General features: G+C 38.6%; 1 protein-coding gene across 3 annotated transcripts in view; it reads right to left on the bottom strand.

The window, feature by feature from the left end:
* Positions 1 to 20,810, bottom strand: part of AUH (AU RNA binding methylglutaconyl-CoA hydratase) — a 159,664-nt gene that overhangs the window by 92,827 nt on the left and 46,027 nt on the right. For all 3 annotated transcript variants that reach the window (XR_005985607.1, XM_041740480.1, XM_041740484.1), the window contains 2 exons: positions 1,670 to 1,762; positions 2 to 58 (listed from right to left, as the gene is read on the bottom strand). Coding sequence is in view for 2 of the 3 variants with exons in the window: in XM_041740480.1 (XP_041596414.1) it covers positions 2 to 58; positions 1,670 to 1,762 (150 nt within the window). In the remaining variant the exon portion in view is untranslated. The remainder of the gene's footprint in view (position 1; positions 59 to 1,669; positions 1,763 to 20,810) is intronic.

The raw sequence follows: 20,810 nt of genomic DNA, 5'->3' as shown, positions 1-20,810 counted from the left end.
CCTCCACCAGGAATAATTGCCAACTTTGTTTCAACCAAGCCCATTTTTGCAGAGGAAGCTAAAAAGGAAAGAATAAAATTAAGTAAAATGCACATCATCAGATTCCAACATTAAGACTTGAAAAAGTTAGTAAAATCAGCTAGAAATATTCTGTTTACTAATTAAACCTGTGTCACAAATCTTTTTAAAAGTCACTTCAGAAGGAATTCAGTTATGGAAATAAGTAAACACTATCTAAATGATGTATATTAAGACATTCACATAACATTTCCCAATAAAAACTGCTCAGCAGTGAATGAATTTTCGATGCAGAAAAACTAAGGTTATAACTACATAATTTGACCTGATAGTGCCAACTCATGTTTGAAGGCTTAGCCCCCATTAATTATTCAGGATGGGGAGAGAGACTGTGTCTGACAAGCAGGAATCTTTAGCTGTCTGAAGAGTCCTCCAAATCAAACAGCTTAATATAACATATCAGATATGGCAGCTTTTCAGGACCAAATCTCTAGTTACTTTTGACAAATGGTTTTACTGTTCTGACAGCTGGACAGGGATCCTCTTTCCACGTTGTATTTTTATGGCTACTTTAAAATATCTTAATTATTTCTTTACTTGCATATCAAAATGTGCTTGGACCACCTCCCATATCCTAATTCCCAAAATCTGCACTCTTTCAGAAATGGACTACATGTACCTTAGCTTTTCCATTTAAAGCTCATGATTTCAGATAAGTAAGTAGAGTTCTGAAATAAAGTGGAAAGCGGGGAGAGTCCACAAGGATTAGCAGCTACAAATCCCAGGAAACAGTCAAAAACTATTGAAAACACAATTATATTGGCTCTATTTTTAACAGGCAGCTGCTTCAGGAGGGATGGTGTGAGCCAGGGGAAGAATGGCAACAAGTATGTTGCCTGCTTTACCCAGTCCTTGGTCCCAGGGCCCCTTAGGTCACCCCAATGTGACCATATGGTGGCAGCGGACAGGGCTCTGCCACGGTAATAGGAGTGGAGGCCAAGGTGCCAGCATGCCTGGGTTCAAATCCCAGCTCAGCCCCTGATTCTGGGCCATCAGAATCCTGTTGTACCCCAGCTCCCTCAAGCACCCCATAGAGTGCCTCGCAGAGGGCTCTGGGGCCAACTGTGTGATGTAATACATTGTAATACATGTCAGGGGCTTAGAGCAGAGCTGGGCACCGGGTCAGCACTCAGCACATGGCCAGCACTGCTCTCATTAATGTTCTCATTATTATTTTCATAATCGCCTCATCCAACTCACAGGAAACCAAGCAAGAAGTAAGTGAGCCTCAGAGAGATTAAGTTATCATTACTGTAGCTGACAAGAATTAAGTACTTGGACTGGGCACAGGCCACATATTAGCTCCTGTTGTTTCCCTCATCTCAGAGGAGGAAATGGATCTGAAGAGGACAGAGCCAACGAGTCAAATTCACTTCTGTCTGACCCAATTCTTCTTCTCCTCCCCGCCTGCGAAGGCTAACACGAGACTATCAAATTGTTTTCTTAACTGGGAATCTTCAATATTTCATTAAGCCCAACCAAAAGGGTGACTTCTACTAAACATTCTATTCAACAACAGGAAAAGAATAAAATATTTGGAATTATCTGAAGAGTAAGCACAAACTTCATTTCTCAAAGGATTACTTCTCACCTGCTACACGTATATCACATGCTAGTGCCAGTTCAAGGCCGCCACCCAAAGCAAGTCCATCTATTGCTGCAATTGTTGGCACTGGAAGATTAGCTGAAATAGAAGGAAAGAGTTTATGTTTCTTCAAGATCGTTACCTTACTATGTAATTTATTTTAGACCTTTTTTTGTGAATTTATTTTTATTTTTTTTTTGTAAGATTTTATTTATTCATGAAAGACAGAGAGTGGCAGAGACACGGGAAGAGGGAGAAGCAGGCTCCCTGTGGGGAGCCCAATACGAGACTCTATCCCAGGATCCGGGATCACGCCCTGAGCCAAAGGCAGATGCTCAACCACTGAGCCACCCAGGTGTCCCGTGAATTTATTTTTAAATGGGATACTATATACAGACTTTTGTAGCCTTTTTGCCTTTAACAAAACAGCCATTTCCTTTGTTATTACTCTTCAAAAACATGCAATGATTGTGTAGAGTTCCACCAAATAAATATGCAATAATGTCTTTAAATCTTCCGATATTGCTGAAATACTTGCATAAATATTTTTTGTTAAATTAGCACAATCACAGTTCTGATTTTGTCATCCTAGGACCTAAAGTCTTTTATGAAATGTGTGGTTCATACAAATTTCTACATGAAATGACTTAGGTATAAACTGTAAAACTCATGATCCTTTATGGGTCACTGTGGTACTCAGAATGACAATCTCATTCAACAAAGTAATACATCTTCTCAAACAACACAAAAGCTGACCAAGGGGCTGCTGGGGTACCGCCCACTAGTTCTATCACTGAGAATGAGGACAACAGGCCAGGCCACAGTTAGAAAATAATCCAACTTTATCAAATAGCACACTTCAGATGGAAGAGGCTTTGAGAAGGTCCTGAGAACCAGTCCAAAAGCATGCCTGGAAAGGCATCAGCCAGCCACAGAGCTCCAACCAGACTTTCTTAAGCCCAGAAGATTATTTTAATGAGATTCTGTAAATTAGAAGACATAGATTTCATTTTTAAAAGTGGTTCAAAAACTGACTGGTTAATTATTCTGTGAAGCAGACTCCTCCTTATTAGCTTTATTTTTGACAATGGGAATGTGAAGCAAGGCTGGCCAAACTTACTACAGTATAAACAGAACTGGCACCATCTCTTAATTGTTCTGATAAAAAATAAATAATAATCATGTGGCATGACGTACTGGCTAATGCTATGAGGGTAATCATACTGTAACATATAAATATAGCAAATCAATACGCTACATACCTTAAACTTATACAATGATATATGGCAATTACATCTCAATTTTTAAAAATAAAATATAAATTAGTAAATAGATAGTCATCCCTAAAAATCTCTTTCTTCAACAGGTATTCTAAAATTGGAAATTCCAGTCAGAGAGGTTCACCCTTTGACTCCTTTTAAAATACACAAATTTGTTGAAGTGCACGGAGTTTTATTCACACATGAAGGAATGTATCAGACTTATCTTAGGTACAAAGTCTGAAAAGGCTGGGAGGGAACACGTACACATACTGCCGCAGAAGACAAAAGCATTCCCAGAAAAGCAGGGGTGACGGGGCTATGGGACTGTCTGTACCTGCCCAAACATTCTGGGGGAGGTGAGGGCTTGAGAGGCCAGGCCTGACTCAAAGGTGCTCCAGGAGTGCACCTGACAGCACACTTGGTGAAAAAATAAACAGATCACCACATTAGGGTCTACTGTCAGTAAATAAATTTAATGAAAAAATGGTATCTGGTTAACTATATCTGACAAAAAAAAAAACAACAACAACAAAGATAATAAAGGAATATAATGGCAAGTTCATCTGAGAGGCTTCCAAGATCATCTCAAACCACGACAAGTCAAATGGAGTTACTCTGCTACCCACTCTCAATCCTTTCTTTCTAAGAACCTAGCAATGAAATGATGGTATTTCTAGACTCCTCTGGTCTCCTGCCTCCCCAGTCTCATGTCTCTCCAATCAGAACCTCTCCTGGGCTTCCTTTCAGCCTCGGCTCCCATCCTTCTAGGACAAGCTTTCTGAAGGAGAAGAAAGGAGAGCCACCACTGCCACTCACCCTGACCACAGAGCTCCAGCTCCACCCATCTCTCCCAAGATGCTCTGGCTCTGCTTTCAGTGACACTGGGAGGCTATCCTGTAACCAATGGCCACTACCTGGTCCCTGTTAAACTTGCTGCCTCTGATGATCAGACATTAGTGCCAGACACTCATCCATGAATTCCTCTTCATGTGTCTGGGGAATCCCTCTGTCAACTTTCCTGTCTTTCTTTCCACTTTCAGTTTATTTTTCAGCATTCCTCCCCTCCTAACAGAAGCTCTGCCAGGAATTCTCTCATTCCCACCCAGAACTTTCACCATATATAATACCAAGGATGTCCAAATCTCTGCCTCAAACAGAAACTTCACTCTCCACTGCATCTCTTTGACTACCTGCTTATTTGAACATCTCCACTTAAATGCTTTGATGAGTTGATGTTCAAATCAACTTCCCGTCAGTCCTTCTATATTCTATTTCACACTCAGTAGTATCTCCTCCACCAAGTTACCCAAGATAGATGACCCAGTCATCCCAGATGTCCTCCTTTCCGCAGCTCACAAATCTGCAAGCCCCCCTCCCTTTCCAACAGCCAGTCCTGGGGTCTTTCCTCATCAGCAGGAAGTCTCTACCAGACCTTCACCCTCAACTGGCCCCTTCCAATGCATCTTCCATATTTCCTATAGGATAATCTTTCTAAAATGCAAATGGAATCCTGCCACTGCCCTCATTTACAAGTGTACAATGATTTACTCTACACCCAGGATAAAAATGGAGAAAACAATCAACATGGCACAGGAGACCCCCAAAAACTAGGTTCTGTCCACTCGCCTGACTTCTCCAATCTCAGGCATGTACTCTATGTCCTAGCCCCCAACCACTTAAAGCACCTCCAGTTACTCTTCCATCCATGCCTGTGGATGAACTGCCCTCTGCCTGGCATGCCTAGCTAGCACCTAACTATCTTTCAAGGCACTGCTCCAAGTCCCTTCCTTTGCACTTCCATGGCACTCTGTACATGCTTTTCTATCAGAACATTTGCCACACATTCTGAAACAGAGATTAACACCACATCAGTGCTGGTCAGTAACATCCTTCTTACTACCCTGGGGCTGCTTCTTCTGTCCCTATTACATTAAACCTCATATCCTCCCTGCTTTTTATTATGAACTTCTTTCACTTAATACTTTAAAGAAATAACATCAATGTATGTAGCCCAATGGAGCTACAGAAAAGATAAAGTATTAAGGGTTTCTGAGCAGGAGAGAACAGGAAGAGGATGGAGTTCTCTCCTTGCCATGGGAAAATGCAGAAGGCACTCACCAGCTACCTGCGGGAAGCCGGCTCTTCAGAGAGAAAAACCACAAAGGTGAGTTTAAGGATCTCTAAAATCAAACCCAGGTCTGAAACATAGACACTACTGAGGTCCAGTTTCTGAAAATTTCAACTCCTACCTAATACAGGTTGTCTCAAATTCTTTAGATTTTTCCCTCTAAAATAAGAACAGATTTATAAAATGTCATTAAAAGAAAAAAAAGAGTTAATGCAGATAAAAAACACAAAATTGATTAGTAAATATACCCTCCCTTTCACTGCAAGAGGCGCTATAAACAGAGATTATGTTGATAAAATAAAATGATTGGGGACAGGGCATGCGCAACAAGCAGGTTTCAATTCCACCTGACCTGGAGAACAAGGCAGGACCTAAGGAGAAATAAACAAATCCAAACAAGCTGATCTGGGAGATGGGGGTGGAGATGAAAGCTGTCCCATGCTCAAATTTTCTTAATCCTGAAGGTGAAGAATCAACACTTGCCCCCTATATGCTTATATTCTCTGGAAATAATGAGAATTATTTTTAAATTTGATAGTTAAAAACTTAAGAAACTTTCTCAAGGTGCTAGGTTTTTTAACATTACATCTTATGCAAAAGATATAAAATAAAATGACATGGAATGTAGGGTCCTTATATAAAATAAGAACAAGGAAAATAAGGTATCAACACTCTCAAATCATTATGCAGGTAAATTACTTGCTCCTTTCAAAGGCTGATTAACATAAATTAGCATCCATAAAGCAGTCTATAAAATTTTTCCTACTAAAAAATTATGTAAGCAGAACAGCTTAATTAACATTCAATAAGTAATTAAATTTCAGCCATTTTACAATATTGTATATTCTGAAGTTCTAGTATGTCAACTGTATACTTCGATTAAAAAACATTTTTAAGGGCAGGCTGGGTGGCCCAGTGGTTTAGCGCCACCTTTGGCTGGGGGCATGATCCTGGAGACCTGGGACCGAGTACCATGTCGGGCTCCCTGCATGGAGCCTGCTTCTCCCTCTGCCTGTGTCTCTGCCTGTCTCTCTGTTTCTCATGAATAAATAAATAAATAAAATCTTTAAAAAAAAAACAAAACTTTTTTAATTAATTTTTTTTTATCTTAAATTTTACGTAATCTCAAGCTTTCCCTGAAAGACGTTCTCTCTCTTAGCAAATTTTCTTCGGGAAAAGATGAGTCATCCCAAAGTATAAGCTAGTTTCACAGTTACCTCATATGCTTGTTTTCACTTCCAGTACTTTTTCTGCTTGGTAGCACTTAATAATCTTAGTGGACTCAATATAACACACTTCAGAAGGGCAGATTATCCATCACAAAGAACTGAGAAATATCAAAACGGCAGTTGTGTAAGATTGTGGCTGGATGACATGGGAGCTGCCAGGAGCAGAGGTTATTCCCAACAGCAAAAGGAAGAAATTATGACTCGGCATGTTACACAACCAACAGGATCAGATACTATTTTGAGTTTAGTACCAGGAAATGGGCCAGGTATGACAAAGAAGATAATAATCCTTTGAAATGCTCCTAAAAATATAATTAAAGCAAACAATTAAAGTTTTGCTATTTCAAGAGAAAAATAAAGGAGCTGCCTGGGAAGGCTCTGGTCTGCCTCAGTAGTCTGCAGGGGAACACCCCGTGATGGAGGGGCACTGGAGTCAGGAGACCATGAATGAGAGGAAAGGGGAACAGGCCTACTTTTAGCTCTGAGAGAGATACCATATGTAACAGGTTTTCAAATGTTTCCAAAAAATATAAATTAAATTATTAAGGGAAAATGCTAGTGTCAGTGTGATTTTTAAATATGGCTTTGACTGAAGAATCATATTCTTATACAAAACAGAAATATTTCAAAGAAATGCTCATAGAGCATACTAGAAGTTTGACTTTATTGAAGTCATTCAAAAAGGATAGAAATAAGAGTTAACTGAAAATTATAATAAATTCCTAATTATAACTAATTCCAACTCAAACTTTCATCTTCATGTATCCTCTCCCTCATCAAATTTCAAAGGAACTACAGAAACAAAATAAAACTGCTACTGCCCAAAGCCTGCAGGTGGCTGTGCCTCTGCAGGCCCAGCTGTGGTTCTGAGCAAGGAGCCAGCCTGGATGCCAATAAACATACCTCATCACACAGTAGGGCTGGAGGCTTGTAAATGGGAGCCACCTTCCCAGGAGTCAGGGGGCGACCACTCTGCAATCTGAGAAAAGATACTTGATTTTTCTAAACTGATCTCTTATCTGCCTATCTTTTTAACTTTCCATATAGTTAAGTATCAATCTAGTACATATGATAAAGTGCTTACTATGTGGGGTCACTGTCCTTAGCACCTTATGAATATTACATAAACCTCCTACCAGCCTCATAACATCAGAACTGCTATGACCTCCACCACTAATGGGAGCACAGGGCAGAGGAGCTGCCATCACTTGCCTGGTACAGCCACAATTCAAGTACAGATGGCCTGACTTCAGGGATTTGCTCATCATCATTAGTGCCCCTCACCAGTTCCCACAGCCTGGACTCAAGAGCCCATGGACATGAGCAAGGACTGAGCACTGCAAGGCAACATCCTATCCTTCCTCAAGGGCCTGTGACCATGAGCCTGAAGAAAGGGAAATGGTGAGACCCCTGGGGAAGCCTGACAAGCACAGTGGCTCTGAGCTCTGGTAACTCCTGGAGCCTTTAGAACACCACAAAGTTCACGCGATCTAACAGAGGGAAAGCAGGGGAACTGTCGGTTGCCTGGAACAGAATTCTGATTTGAGATTTTCCTACAAACCTCCAACCCAGACTGTCCCCAGTGTAGGATCACAGGTTACTAGACAAGGGCCAACACCAGAGCCTCCCTTTCCTACCACAATTCCAAAACAAATAAAGCCTCCCTGGGGAAACAGAGAGAAGGTAAGCAAGGTTAAGCCCCCACACACCTCCACAGCCTTGTCTGGAGGATGATACATAATAAACAGAACTGATTGACAACCTCCACAGTCAACGGCTGCTCCAGGTGTTCACTACAGTGGGATGTGGTGGCGGAGGGGAAGGGGGAGAGAGGGAGAGAAAAAGGAAGGAGGGGAGAAGGGGGGAAGGGCAGAGAGAGAGGAAGGAAGGAAGGGAAGGAGGGAGGGAGGGAAAGGAAGAGTGAGCTCTTGGCATATCAAATGCTGCTTGACATGACACATGTAGTTATTTCCATTTCTGACGAAAACATAACACTTTTACTTTTACCTGGTAGGAAAAAAATACCCCATTCCTGCCTTGCTTCACAAACCCTCAGGGGGTTTTGCTGGCCCTCAGTCTGAGGACCAGCAGTACTGGTATTCCTGGGAAGCCTGATGAAATATATGACCCCCCGGGGTCCCACCCCAGAACTACCCAGCCAGGAGAGGAGCTGCATTTTAATAAAACCTACAGGTGAAGCTCCAGATACCCAGCTAATCCACAGGGGCCCTGATCAACTCAGCATCCTGCAGGATAACATACTGACCACTGCAGTCAGACAAAGCAGTAAGAGCCCTCACTCTTTGGGGAAGACCCAAATGTCCGTACCAGCTTTATGTGTTCCATCCAGAAAATGCAGCACTGCTCAGCAGTAAAGAGGAACCAACTACTGACTGATGCAAACATCACTGAATCACAAAAAAATATGCTGAAAGATGACATGCAAATTAACACATACTGTGTGCCGTTTATTCAAAATTCTAAAAAAGAAAATGAGTCTCCAGTGATGGGAAATAGCTCAGCAATTATCTGGGGACAGGCAGAGAATGGGAAGGGGCAGAGGAAAGGGTCATTGAGGGTCACGAAGAAACTTTGGGGGTGACGGACATGTTCACTGTCTCGACTATAGTGATGTTTCCACAAGTCAAAGTCGACACATGATGCACGTGCAACTAAAACTTCTATGACTTGAATAATAAGAAAATGATAAATCCAACAGGATAAAGCATACTAGTTTCCTGATCTTTTATAAACAGAGGTTAATTAGATACACAATTTATATTTATTTTTATGTGGATATAAGTTAAAATCAAGTAACAGGTACGAATCAATTTAAAATTATAAAGAAAATATTAAGAAAAACTGATGAGAAAAGTAAAAGGGAAGAATCCTGGTTCTTTTAACTGAAATATAACTGACATATATTAGCTTCAGGTGTATAAAATAGTGATTTGACAATTCTATCCATTACTCAAGTGCTCACCAAGGTAAGTCTAGTCACCATCTGTCCCCAACCAACATTATTACAATATATTTTATTATTTCTGGTGCTATACTTTTCATCTCCATGACTTACATATTTTATAACCAGAAGTTTGTACCTCTTAATCTCTTGTATCTATTTTACCCATCCGCCCCACCTTCTGACAATCCTAGTTTGCTCTCCGTATTTAAGCATCTGGTTTTCCGTTTGCTTATTTGTTTTTTAGATTGTACATGTAAGAGAAATTATATGGTATTTGTCTTTCTCTGATTTATTTCACTTAGCATGATACCTTCTAACTCTATACATGTTGTTGCAAATGGGAAGATCTCATTCTTTTCTATGGCTGAGTATTCCACTGTGAGTGAGTGTGTGTGTGTGTGTTTGTACATGTATACCACATCTTCTTCATCCATCCATCCATCAATGGACAGTTAGGTTGTTTCCAAATCTTGACTATTATAAATAACATTGCAATAAACAGGGTTACAGACATCTTTTCAAGTGTCTTTTAGTGTTTTCGTTTTCTTTGGGTAAATACCCAGTATTTACTGGATCGTATGATAGTTCTATTTTCAATTTTTTGAGGAATCTCCATACTATTTCCCATAATGGCTGCACTAATTTCTATTCTCACCAATTGTACACAAGGGTTTCTTTTTTACCACATCTTCATCAAAACTTACTACTTCTTGTCTTTGATACTAGCCATTCTGATAGATAAAAATTGTTATTTCACTGTGGTTTTGATTTGCATTTCTCAGGTGATAAGTGATATGGAGCATCTTTTCACTTATCTGTTGGCCATCTGCATGTCTTCTTTGGAAAAATGTATATTTAGGTCTTTTGCCCATTTTCTAATCAGATTGGTTTTTTGGTGTTGAGTTGTAGTTCTTTATACATTTTGGGTATTAACTCCGTATCAGATATATCATTTGCAAACATCTTTTCCCATTCACCAGGTTACCTTTTTGTTTTGTCAATGGTTTCCTTTGCTGTGCAAAACTTTTTTGTTTTGTTGTAGTATCAACAGTTTAATTTTGCTTGTTTCTCTTGCCTGAGGAGACATGTCCATAAATATGTTGCTCAAAGCAACAGGGAGGGAAGAATTTAAAACTGGAAATACACCAATTCTGTCACTACTCATAGTAAGAAGTCAACAGAACTCTCCAAAGGAAAGGATCAAGTATACTATGTAAAGTTGTAAAAAAAGCAGCAGCTGAGGGGCACCTGGGTGGCTCAGTGGGTTAAGCATTCAACTCTAGATTATGGCTCAGGTCATGATCTCAGAGTCGGGAAACAGAGACCCAAGTTGGGGGGCAGGGGGCGGTCTGAGCTCAGCAGGGAGTCTACTTGAGATGTTCTGCACCCCCCCACCCTACCCCTCCCCCTGCAGCACACACTATCACTCTCTTCCTCTCTCTAAAATAAATAAATCTTAAAAAAGAAACCCACAAACACAACCAAAAACAACCACCACCACACAGCATATTTAATATTTTTTAAATGTCAAATAACCAAAATCAGAAGGCACAGGAAATCACAACAGGTGTTAACAACGAAACATATCAATACATTTAAAGAAGCTGTACTCATCTAGTAAGAGAAAGACTCCAAATGGATCATACAGCAAAACCCAATTACAAGTAGAACATTAGAGAAACATCTACAAAAAGAGAGAAAATAAAGTTCTAAAAATTCGAAGTATGGTGTATCTCAGAGTCAAATACGAAGGAAATATCTCATAATATTAATATGTAATGAGCAACATTTGAGTAAAAGCATTAAATGGGCAAAGGAGAAGCACTTGGTTAGGCTTAACAAAGGAAAAGTGCACAATGAAGATCTAGAAAGAATAAAATTCATACAGAATAACACTGCAGCAGCATCCACAAGGCAAATACCCAGTATTTGGGTATATAACAATAAACAACAAACAATAAACAACAAATTGAACACAGCACAAATGTGACAGCCACTCTCTGGCCATTATACAATAATTAAACTTAGAAAATTACAACAAAACACTAGCTAATTGGGGACAGACAAATAGGGACGGCCTGAAGGCACAGTTTCTTCCCTATTTGAGTAGCAGAGAGAGGGGGTTCCATATGTGAGGATCAACTCAGGGGAAGTGCAGGCTCCAGCCACCTGCCTCCAGAGGCAGTTTCCAACAAGGCCACTTCCCCGACTGGGAAGTGTCCATGGCTGTACAGATGTTCTCTTCCTCTCTGAAATGCTCAATACATACAGCATGACAGAATGGGTCCCATGTTCCTAGAACCTAGAACGACCCTAAATTTCCTCTACCCCAACAAACTATTTACTTAAATGGGTAATATAAAAAATAATAAACGAGCTTCTCCTTAGCTCAGTTATGCCCTCCTTCTTTCTCAAACACAGGTTCTCCTCCACGCCTACAAGAAAAGTGCCCTGTGGGTTACGTAATGTTGGCGCCTGGCCATCTGCCACAGGATGCTGCCGGTGCCACCCCAGTGTAGCTGTGACACAGAAGCTGGCCTGATGTGGGAGAGCCAAATGACAAATCTCCTCATCAACCTTCAACGTAGCTAATATCAGGAACTAAGAGAATATGTTGCCCGTCTCTACACTTTATTTTTTAATTTATTCCAAAAATTAGACAGAAGGAGGATTTCTATTTATTAAGGCTCCCTCAGACACTATATGATATGTATGTTTTCTGCACTGTTGTCTGTCATAGTAAAACACTAAAAACTACCTAAATGTCCATAAATGAAGGAAGAATTACATATATTATGGTATGTGTATAACAATACAACGAAACAATTTTTTTTTTCTAAAATGCAGTGGTAAAAAATCCCACTCTGGAGATAACTAGACTCCAGACTATTCCCAGAAATAATTTTTCAAATACAATGTATATCACACAGCCAAAGGATAACCAAGAAAACAAGATATATTAAGAATCAGTAGGAAGAAACATTAAGAAAACATCCATACAAAACTGAGATCCATAACCTTCATGTGCTGACTTTCAAATAAAGACATGAAGCCAAGCATGAAACTGTGAACGATAAAAAGTGACACAACTGATTTTTAAAAGAACCAAAAAGTATTTTAAAATGAAATAAAAAACTCAATGTTTGTAACAAATTAGGGGCAGCTTATGAGAAAATCAGTGAAGCTGTAAACTATTCAGAGAGAGATAAGGAGGGACAAACATGGAAACGATGAAGAGGAGACACAGACACACAGTATGGTTGGTTGGATATGAGCCAAAGTGGCAGAAAATAGGTGAAACAAGCATCCCTCGTCCTGGGTTTAAGAGAAAGCAGCAAATGTAACTTGAAGAAAAAAAAATTAATGAAAATCAGGATGGAAGTTAATAGAACAGACTCAAGAGAGGGAATTACCAAAACCCAAACCAGATTTCTGAAACGTAAACTAGAAGTGGTGAAGCTATGGAAAGGCAGATGGTAGAGGAAAAGAGGACAACGACCTCTGTATCAGGAGCAAGGGGACAACCCGTTGCCTTGTCAGAGACACTACGACGATGTTATCAATGACTTCACACTAATGCATTTGAAAATCTGCATGAAATGGATAAATTCCTAGAAAAGTATTAATTTCCAGAAATAAAATTTAAAAAGACAGCTTGTTTATGTGGTTATTTTCATCTCTATATTTGTATATAATCTAAATCAATGTATGGATATAAATACATATTCATGTAAAAGCCAAGAAAAGGCTTAAAAATATTAAAATCATTGAATATTAAAATATTAAATCAGGGCACCAGCAATAATTACTTACTGGACAGAAAGGAAGTGGGGAAAAGTTGCTAAAAGTTCTAATTTTTTACATTAAACACACATTCAGATGTTCCTTATGGAATTAAAAGCTAACAAACATCAAAAGCCAACAAAGAACAGAAGTGATTTCCCCTTTTGATCTTGTCAAATTCTAAACTATTCCAGGGTAATACCTTAAAGTAAGTGATAAGAGCTTGGTTGATAAGCCCATTTCTTTGGCTATATTTAGCAAAACAGTGTAATTTCCACACAACCATCCAAAATCATAATGTGATTAATACCCAGTGGAAGTCAGCAAAGGCAATAAAATTCCAAAAAGGGAAGGAGAGACATCCTAAGTTGCAAAGGGAAGTATAAGCCTATTCGAAACTATGATTCAGTAGGTGGGGGATGTTAACACTTCTAAGGGAAAATGACTGACTACGAGCTATTTGTGTCAGCTTTCTGTCATTCCTGATAAAACGACAAAGAAAACAGAAATCGGGATCTGGAAGTTACACACAGAAAACTAGTAACTACAGTTAGTGAGAGTTTTTAATCAATCTTTCATATACTGTAATTGAGCACTTCCAATTTCTAGTTATTACATCAAATTAAAGGGAAAAATGTAATAATACATGCTGGTATGCATCCAATTCAACAAAATTAACTATTTATTTAAAAAAATCTCCTTGACCTTCAAACAAAAAAACGCACTGAACATAAACATTTTGGGTCAACCTGGCAGACTGACAAACAATTCTACCAACTTCAAAAATGTTCTTTACTAAACAATTCTTAATACATCTAAAATCAGAGGATAGCAAAGAAAATGTAACAAGTACACAGCCTTTCAAATTGTAATGTGACAGCAGTCACTGGCACTAATTAAGTATTTTTACAATAAGCTTTATTTCAGATAAAGTAAAACACAAATGAAGTATCTGAAAAATCTCTGAATAGTAATATCGATGATAAACTACCAAACTCTAAAAAAAAAAAAAAAAAAATCAACCACAATTCATAGCAGCTCACCACATTTTGGTAATTGATAAATTTAAGTTCTCTGCAGTAAAATAAACATCTTTTGGCAACTTCTTTGGGAAAAATGAGAAGCTGAGCCAATGTCTGATTTTTTGTGAATAAGTATCAGATGTCTCTAAATCAAATGGAAAGCTTAAAAGGGATATATCTGGCATTTATGCAAACCCTTTTACACTCATCACTCAAGAACCTCTAAATAACCTCTAAATATTAAAATGGGATGCTAGAGTTTTATGTGGACTCATACCTTCACAAAGCACAGGCCTTAGTATAGTGTGTTATGTAATTAAAAAGAACATGATTAAATGTACGAAGTGACAAATACAACACTTTTTAACCTTTAGTAAAATGTCATCATACCTTATTTATATTTAAAAGCTCTATATCTTACTTCAGAGATTATTATTAAGCTATGGTAAATCAGACTTTATGCTTCAAAGGAAGATAGCTACAAATTTTTGACAAAAAACTTTCTAAATACTCTCACCTATAGTTATTTATAAGAAACCAAATCATGGGTTGTTTTTATACATAAATAGGGTAAGTTACAGATAATTAGTTGTTTCTACATCGACCTACAACAGAATGCCCCACAGTCAGACTAAGGGGCCTTCCAAAATCATCCAAGGAATGGAGCTTTTCCATCATGGCCAGGTGAGCAGGTGCCCACAGCCCCAAAGCCCATCTCCAGGAGGGTACCTGTCAAAGGCACCAGTGACAAGTGTACTACCAAATTTAGCCATCCATTGTTTCCATGCACCCTCCTGGACACGGCAGCAGCGTGTGACCGAGGCCTCCCACACAAAAGACTTTCTTCACTTGGCTCTCAGAGTACTGTTTCCTTTCTATGTCTCTACCCTGGCACATCTTTCTGAGTCTCCCTTCTGGTTCTTTTTTCATTCCAGTCTTGCAACATTAAAATGCTTCAGCTGGAGGGCAGCCTAGGTGGCTCAGCAGTTTAGCGCCTGCCTTCAGCCCGGGGTGTGATCCTGGAGTCCTGGGATCGATCCCACGTCAGGCTCCCTGCATGGAGCCTGCCTCTCCCTTTACCTGTGTCTCTGCCTCTCTTTCTCTCTGTGTCTCTCATGAATAAAATCTAAAAAAAAAAAAAAAATGCTTCAGCTGGAAATGCCTGGTATTTTAAAGGATTACTACGGATTATCATTTTCAAAAAAATCATCCACATCAAACTAGATTCCACAACTGAAAATTCTGGTGAGAACCTACTTTAATTATTTTTTTATCATTAGATGACAATTCTTTGAGATGGAAGTCGACTTGCGCCCACAGAGAGAGAATTCTAAAAGGTTTTCTTAGCTCTTCATGAAATACCACCTGATGAGGCAAGACTGGCCATCAGGAGGGAAGTAACACTTCTGCTCCCATTTTCCATATCATAACTGCACAGTGAGGATCCCAAGAGTGGCATGCTATCGTCACCAGTGAAAACAGGAAGGACAGTGCATAGCATGCACCTGGAGGGGGGCGGGTAAGTTAAAAATCAGCAGCTTTAGCAGATCCAGATAATTTCATATCTGTGCATCTGTGATGCCTTGCTCGGGCCTAAGATTTCAAAATAACCCTTTACTGCTTTCATCCTAGGCATCCCAGACCTGAAAGGGGGAGAGAACTTGAAACAATGATTAACCTTCTGCATATCCAGGAATTCACCATTTCTTTAGAACAGAACATCTCAAAAATAGACTTTTTTTCTTTGAATAGAGCAAAAGAACTAAATTTTGTTCTGGAACTTTGGAGTTACTTTTTTTAAAATATTTTATTTATTTATTTATGAAAGACAGAGAGAGGCAGAGACATAGGCAGAGGGAGGAGCAGGCTCCATGCAGGAAGCCCAAGTGGGACTCGATCCGGGACTCCAGGATTACAGCCCAGACCAAAGGCAGACACTCAACCACTGAGCCACCAGGCGTCCCTGGAGTTACTTTTTAAGAAGAGCCTTTCTAGGAAGCTAGAATAGTAAAGTATGGAATTCAGTGACTCGGAATAAAATACAGAACTTTCTGATCTCTATTTTAATAACACAGAATAGCTTTCAAATGAGCGCAGTACCTCTAAGTTCCTTATAGACTCTTTCAATAAAGATAAGAAAAACATGGTAGTCACCATGGCCAAGAAAAGGTTCATGGCCCTTGAGACCCCAGAGAAAGATCCTCTAGGTGTGGAAAATGCAAATTAACAGGGGGCATGAGGAAAACTTGGTATTAGACAGGCAGGATATTATACTCTGATTCATACCATTACTGATAGTGCCACAATGGTTCTAATAACGAGCTCACAAAATTCCTGAAAACTTAACAATTATCTTGAGCCTCTATGAACAGGCATCAGCACATCTGTGTATGAAACAGCTCCATGAGTGCAATGCAGGGTCCTCACTTACCACATCCACTCACATCCTCCAGCTAAGACACCCAGGCGGCTCAGTGGGTGAAACATCTGCCTTGGGCTCAGGTCATGACCCCAGGGTCCTGGGATTGAGTCCAGTGTCACGATCCCTGCTCATCGTGGAGTCTGCTTTTGCCCCTCCCCCTGCTCTTTCTCTCTCTTTCCCTCTCTCTCTCTCTCGCTCACTCTCTCTAATAAATAAAGGTTAAAAGAGAGAGAGAGAGAGAGAGCAAGAGCAATCTCCTTTGGACACAATCCCCCCTGGAAGCCCTGCTCTACAGAAAATGAACGGACTATGTCAGAAGACCCAGTGCATAAGGATCAATAAGAAACCTGGAGGCTTATGTGTGGAATCTGGTCCATAAACCAATTTCATCTGACATTCAAAGGGTTTTTTCCTTTCCTTTGAAAAACCTTAAAACCGGGAGATAATTTCTAAAAAGTCTAGAATTTTGGCTTCTCTTGAAAATAAGAACCAAGGCAGAAAATGAAGAAAATTATTCAAGATTTAACATTAGAAATGTTTGCAGAATTCAAGATAGATGAGTATTTTTAAAACTGATCTAATTAGGCAAATATACAGAATGTATGTAGCTTACACACACGTAAGGAAGCAGAATAATATAACAAACTTCCTTAAGATGATCGAAGTACCAACTATGTCAGAACCCACACCCTGTCCACCCATGTGTTCCTCACCTACTCTTCTACCTGCCTCCCCAAACCCAAAGGTTTGAATTCTGTTCATCACTCTATTTTTCATGTGTGTGTGTGTGTATGTGAGTATATGTGATTTCAGTATACACACATTTCTAAATTATATGCTGTTTTGTATGCGTTTAGAAGAAACATATATTGTTTTAATTAAATGTTTCAAAGTTTTATCCATGTTGTTACACATGTAGTTATTCATGTATGCACAATGTTATCTATCTATGGTACAAATACACAAAACCATTCATCCATTACCCTGTCACTAAAATTTGCTTGTCTTCAGCTTTTTATTATTAATAAATAATAATGCTACTATAAAATCTTTTTCTTATACCATGATATAAGCTTCCCTAGGACACATGCACAAAATGCCTATAGAATAGTGTATTTTCAAACTCCCAAGTAGCAACATACCCACTGGGTCAAAATCAGGTATTTTAAAAAATAAAATAGCATAGTATCCACACGCAGTGCATAAAGAAAGGTTATTATCTTCATGAACCTCTGATGCCCACCCTCTGTGTTTATTGGGATACACTATGGATGTAATTCGCCATGGGTCCAGTAAAAACAGTACTAAAGGGCTTACTCTCTAGGTAAATGCCTCCTAAAAAAGTAAACTTTCGAGTTTTATGGAAATTGAATGTTCAACTTTGTAAGATAACACCAAACTGTTTTCCTAAGCAGTTACATCAATTTGTACACTCATTAGAAGTGAGTCAATCTGCCTGGTGATCCACTTCCTCACTAACTCTCAGTAACTTCAGGCATAAGAATATGTGGCTAATCTGACAGACGTGTGAAACATGACTCTCTGCTATATTGTCTTACAGACTCCCAGGCTGCATGCATGCATGTATGTGTTGATTCATGCGTGCGTGCGTGTGTGTGTGTGTATGAATGATTTGGCAGCTCTGTGTTTCAAGTATTTCTTCCCAGTTTGTGGCTTTTCTTTCTTTATAGCACCTTTTAATGAACAAATGTTCTTAAGTTTAATTTGGTAGAATTTACAAACCTTTCCTTTTATGGGCTGTATTTTCTGTTTAACAATTTTACTCTGTCAAGACCATAAAAGTTCATTTTCTTTCATGAATGCAGTCAAGCTTTTTACCATCCCCAGCAAATGCTTCCTCTCTCCTGTGGCAGTCTCCCTATTTATATGTGCCTTCTGTATTCCACTCCATGGTCCATTTGTTTATCCCAAGGTCAGTAACATACTATCATAATTTACAAATCTTTAAAATAAGTCTTGAGTGCTGAGAAGGCAAAACCCCTTATTTTCTTCTTTAGGAATGTTTGGCTATTCTGGGGGCTTCATTATGCTCACCAAATTCCTCACAAAATTAATGCCAAAATATAAGTGTAATTACACTTTATCTGTACACGTTGAATCATTTGTAAGAATCATCTTCATGATACTGAATCCTCCTATTCAAGAACGTAATGTGTCTCTGTTTAATTTTTTTGATGTCTTATGATAATGTTTCATAATTTTTCCCTATAGCTTACATATATTTCTAGATCCACTTTTGTTCTAGATCTAGATCCACTGTTGTCAGTAGTATCCTTTCTTGACTGACATTTCTTGGCTGCTGATAGTACAAAGAACAACAATTGATTATTTTTAAATATGGGTATTACATTTGGCTTTCTTGAGAAACTCATTCCTAATAATCTGATGATCCTTATAGATCTCAATGGTGGACAATCATACCACTTGAGAGAGGCAGTGTTATACTTCTGCTTTGTATCATTATTTTACCTCTATTTCCTGTCTTTACACAGGATTTTCAGAACACTGCTGAACAGAGGTGGTGAGACTGGGCCTTTTGTGTTTTCCTGATTTTAGGAGACTACTCTTAGGTTTTACTACTAAGAAACAGATACTTTGCATCAGGCTAAGGAAGTTTCCTTCTATTTCTAGTCCGCCTTGACCTTTTTCTATGAATAGATTTGACATCTCTCAAATTCTTGTCATCAATCTATTAAGGAAGAACATGATTTTATTTTAAAAGACTAATGTCACAAATTTTTAAGATTTTCAAATGGGAAGCTCCTCCTCCCCCTTGTATTCCTGGGAAAATCCAACTTGGGTCTTTTTTAAAAACCTACGGGATTTCATCCATGCTCTTAAAGCAAGACTGGCTCCTCTTACTTTTTTGCTCTATTGTTTTTGTCACATGTACATGTGAAAGTCATACTAATCAGCAATACTGAATTTAGGATTAAATGCTCACTGTATTGTTCTATGGAGGAGGTGTGTGTGTGTGTGTGTGTGTGTGTGTGTGTGTGTGTGTGTGTGTGGAGGAGTTTATATAAGATTGCAAGGATCTGTTCCTTATAGGCCAGTGAAATACCAGAAGGAAAATCATTTAACATGTAAAAACGAGCCCAACGCTTTCTCTGTGAAGAAACTTTCAACCACTACTCAATCCCTCCAGGGATAATAGGATTATTCCAGAATACAACTTCTTCTTGAGACACAAATTTCATATTTATTGGCATAAAGATTTTCACAGTATTTTCTTACAAGCCCTATCTACAATCATATCCCTCATCTATAACATCTCCTGTTTACCCTTTAGTCCTTTGTCCAGAGGCTTGGTCTCGTGCAGATTCTCCCACTGCAACTCCAGCTTCCATCTCATTAATTTCTGATCTTTGTATTACTGCCTTCCTTCAACTTTCTTTGGATTCATAAATTTTTAAGGCACTGCTTAGCTACTTATTGCCAGCGGTTTTCCCTTGCTAACATAGGCATTTAAGGTTATCACTTCTCCTCAAACTATCACTTTCATAAAATCAAGTTTGGATATGTAATAACTTTATATTCATTCAGTCCTAGTACTTTTTCCCATAATAGTTCCTTTGACCAATGAGTTTCTTAACAGTTTTTTTTTAATTTACAAATATATGGTTTTTAAATCTCTATATTAATTGTATTTTTATTTCTAACACAGTTGCATTATTCATAAGGAACATGGTCTCTATGTGTGAATCTTCCAGAACTTAACAGAATTTAGGGCCCACCACATGACTTATTTTTGTAAATGTTTCATATGCTCATGACAAGTGTACATGTTCTCCAATTTGGGGTTAAGAGTCTCGTTAGTCAATTCTGATACCCATGTTGTTCAAATCTATAGTTTAAACTTTTGCCTTTCACTCTCATGATAAATTGGAAGAGATGAACTGAAATCATCACAATGATGAAGGATTTGCCAATTTACCATGTATATATCCAATATAACTTTATCTGTATACTTTCAGATCTCTGTTTTCCAGAACATGTTTAGTCTTATGAAAAATTTAACATTTTGATACATGCAGTGTTCTTCTCCTACTAATAATGGTTTTTGTCTTACAGAGTATGATTCAATAATCTCCTGGTATGAAGAAAGCTACAACAGAGGTGGCTACTATTAACAATACATAGTTGATTTAAGTTTCTTAATCAAATCTGAATACCCATGTCTTTAACAAGTTTAGTCAACTAACATTAATAGTAATTACTAGACTTATTTCATCATCTCATTATTTAATTTATCCTAAGGTTGGCACTCTCTTGTCCTCTTACAATTTTGTTAGGATTTGACTTTTTTTTGGTT

This window comes from Vulpes lagopus, chromosome 2, assembly GCF_018345385.1.
Source record: "Vulpes lagopus strain Blue_001 chromosome 2, ASM1834538v1, whole genome shotgun sequence".
In the NCBI taxonomy this organism is placed as follows: domain Eukaryota; kingdom Metazoa; phylum Chordata; class Mammalia; order Carnivora; family Canidae; genus Vulpes; species Vulpes lagopus.
This window is presented reverse-complemented; position numbering and strand designations above follow the sequence as displayed.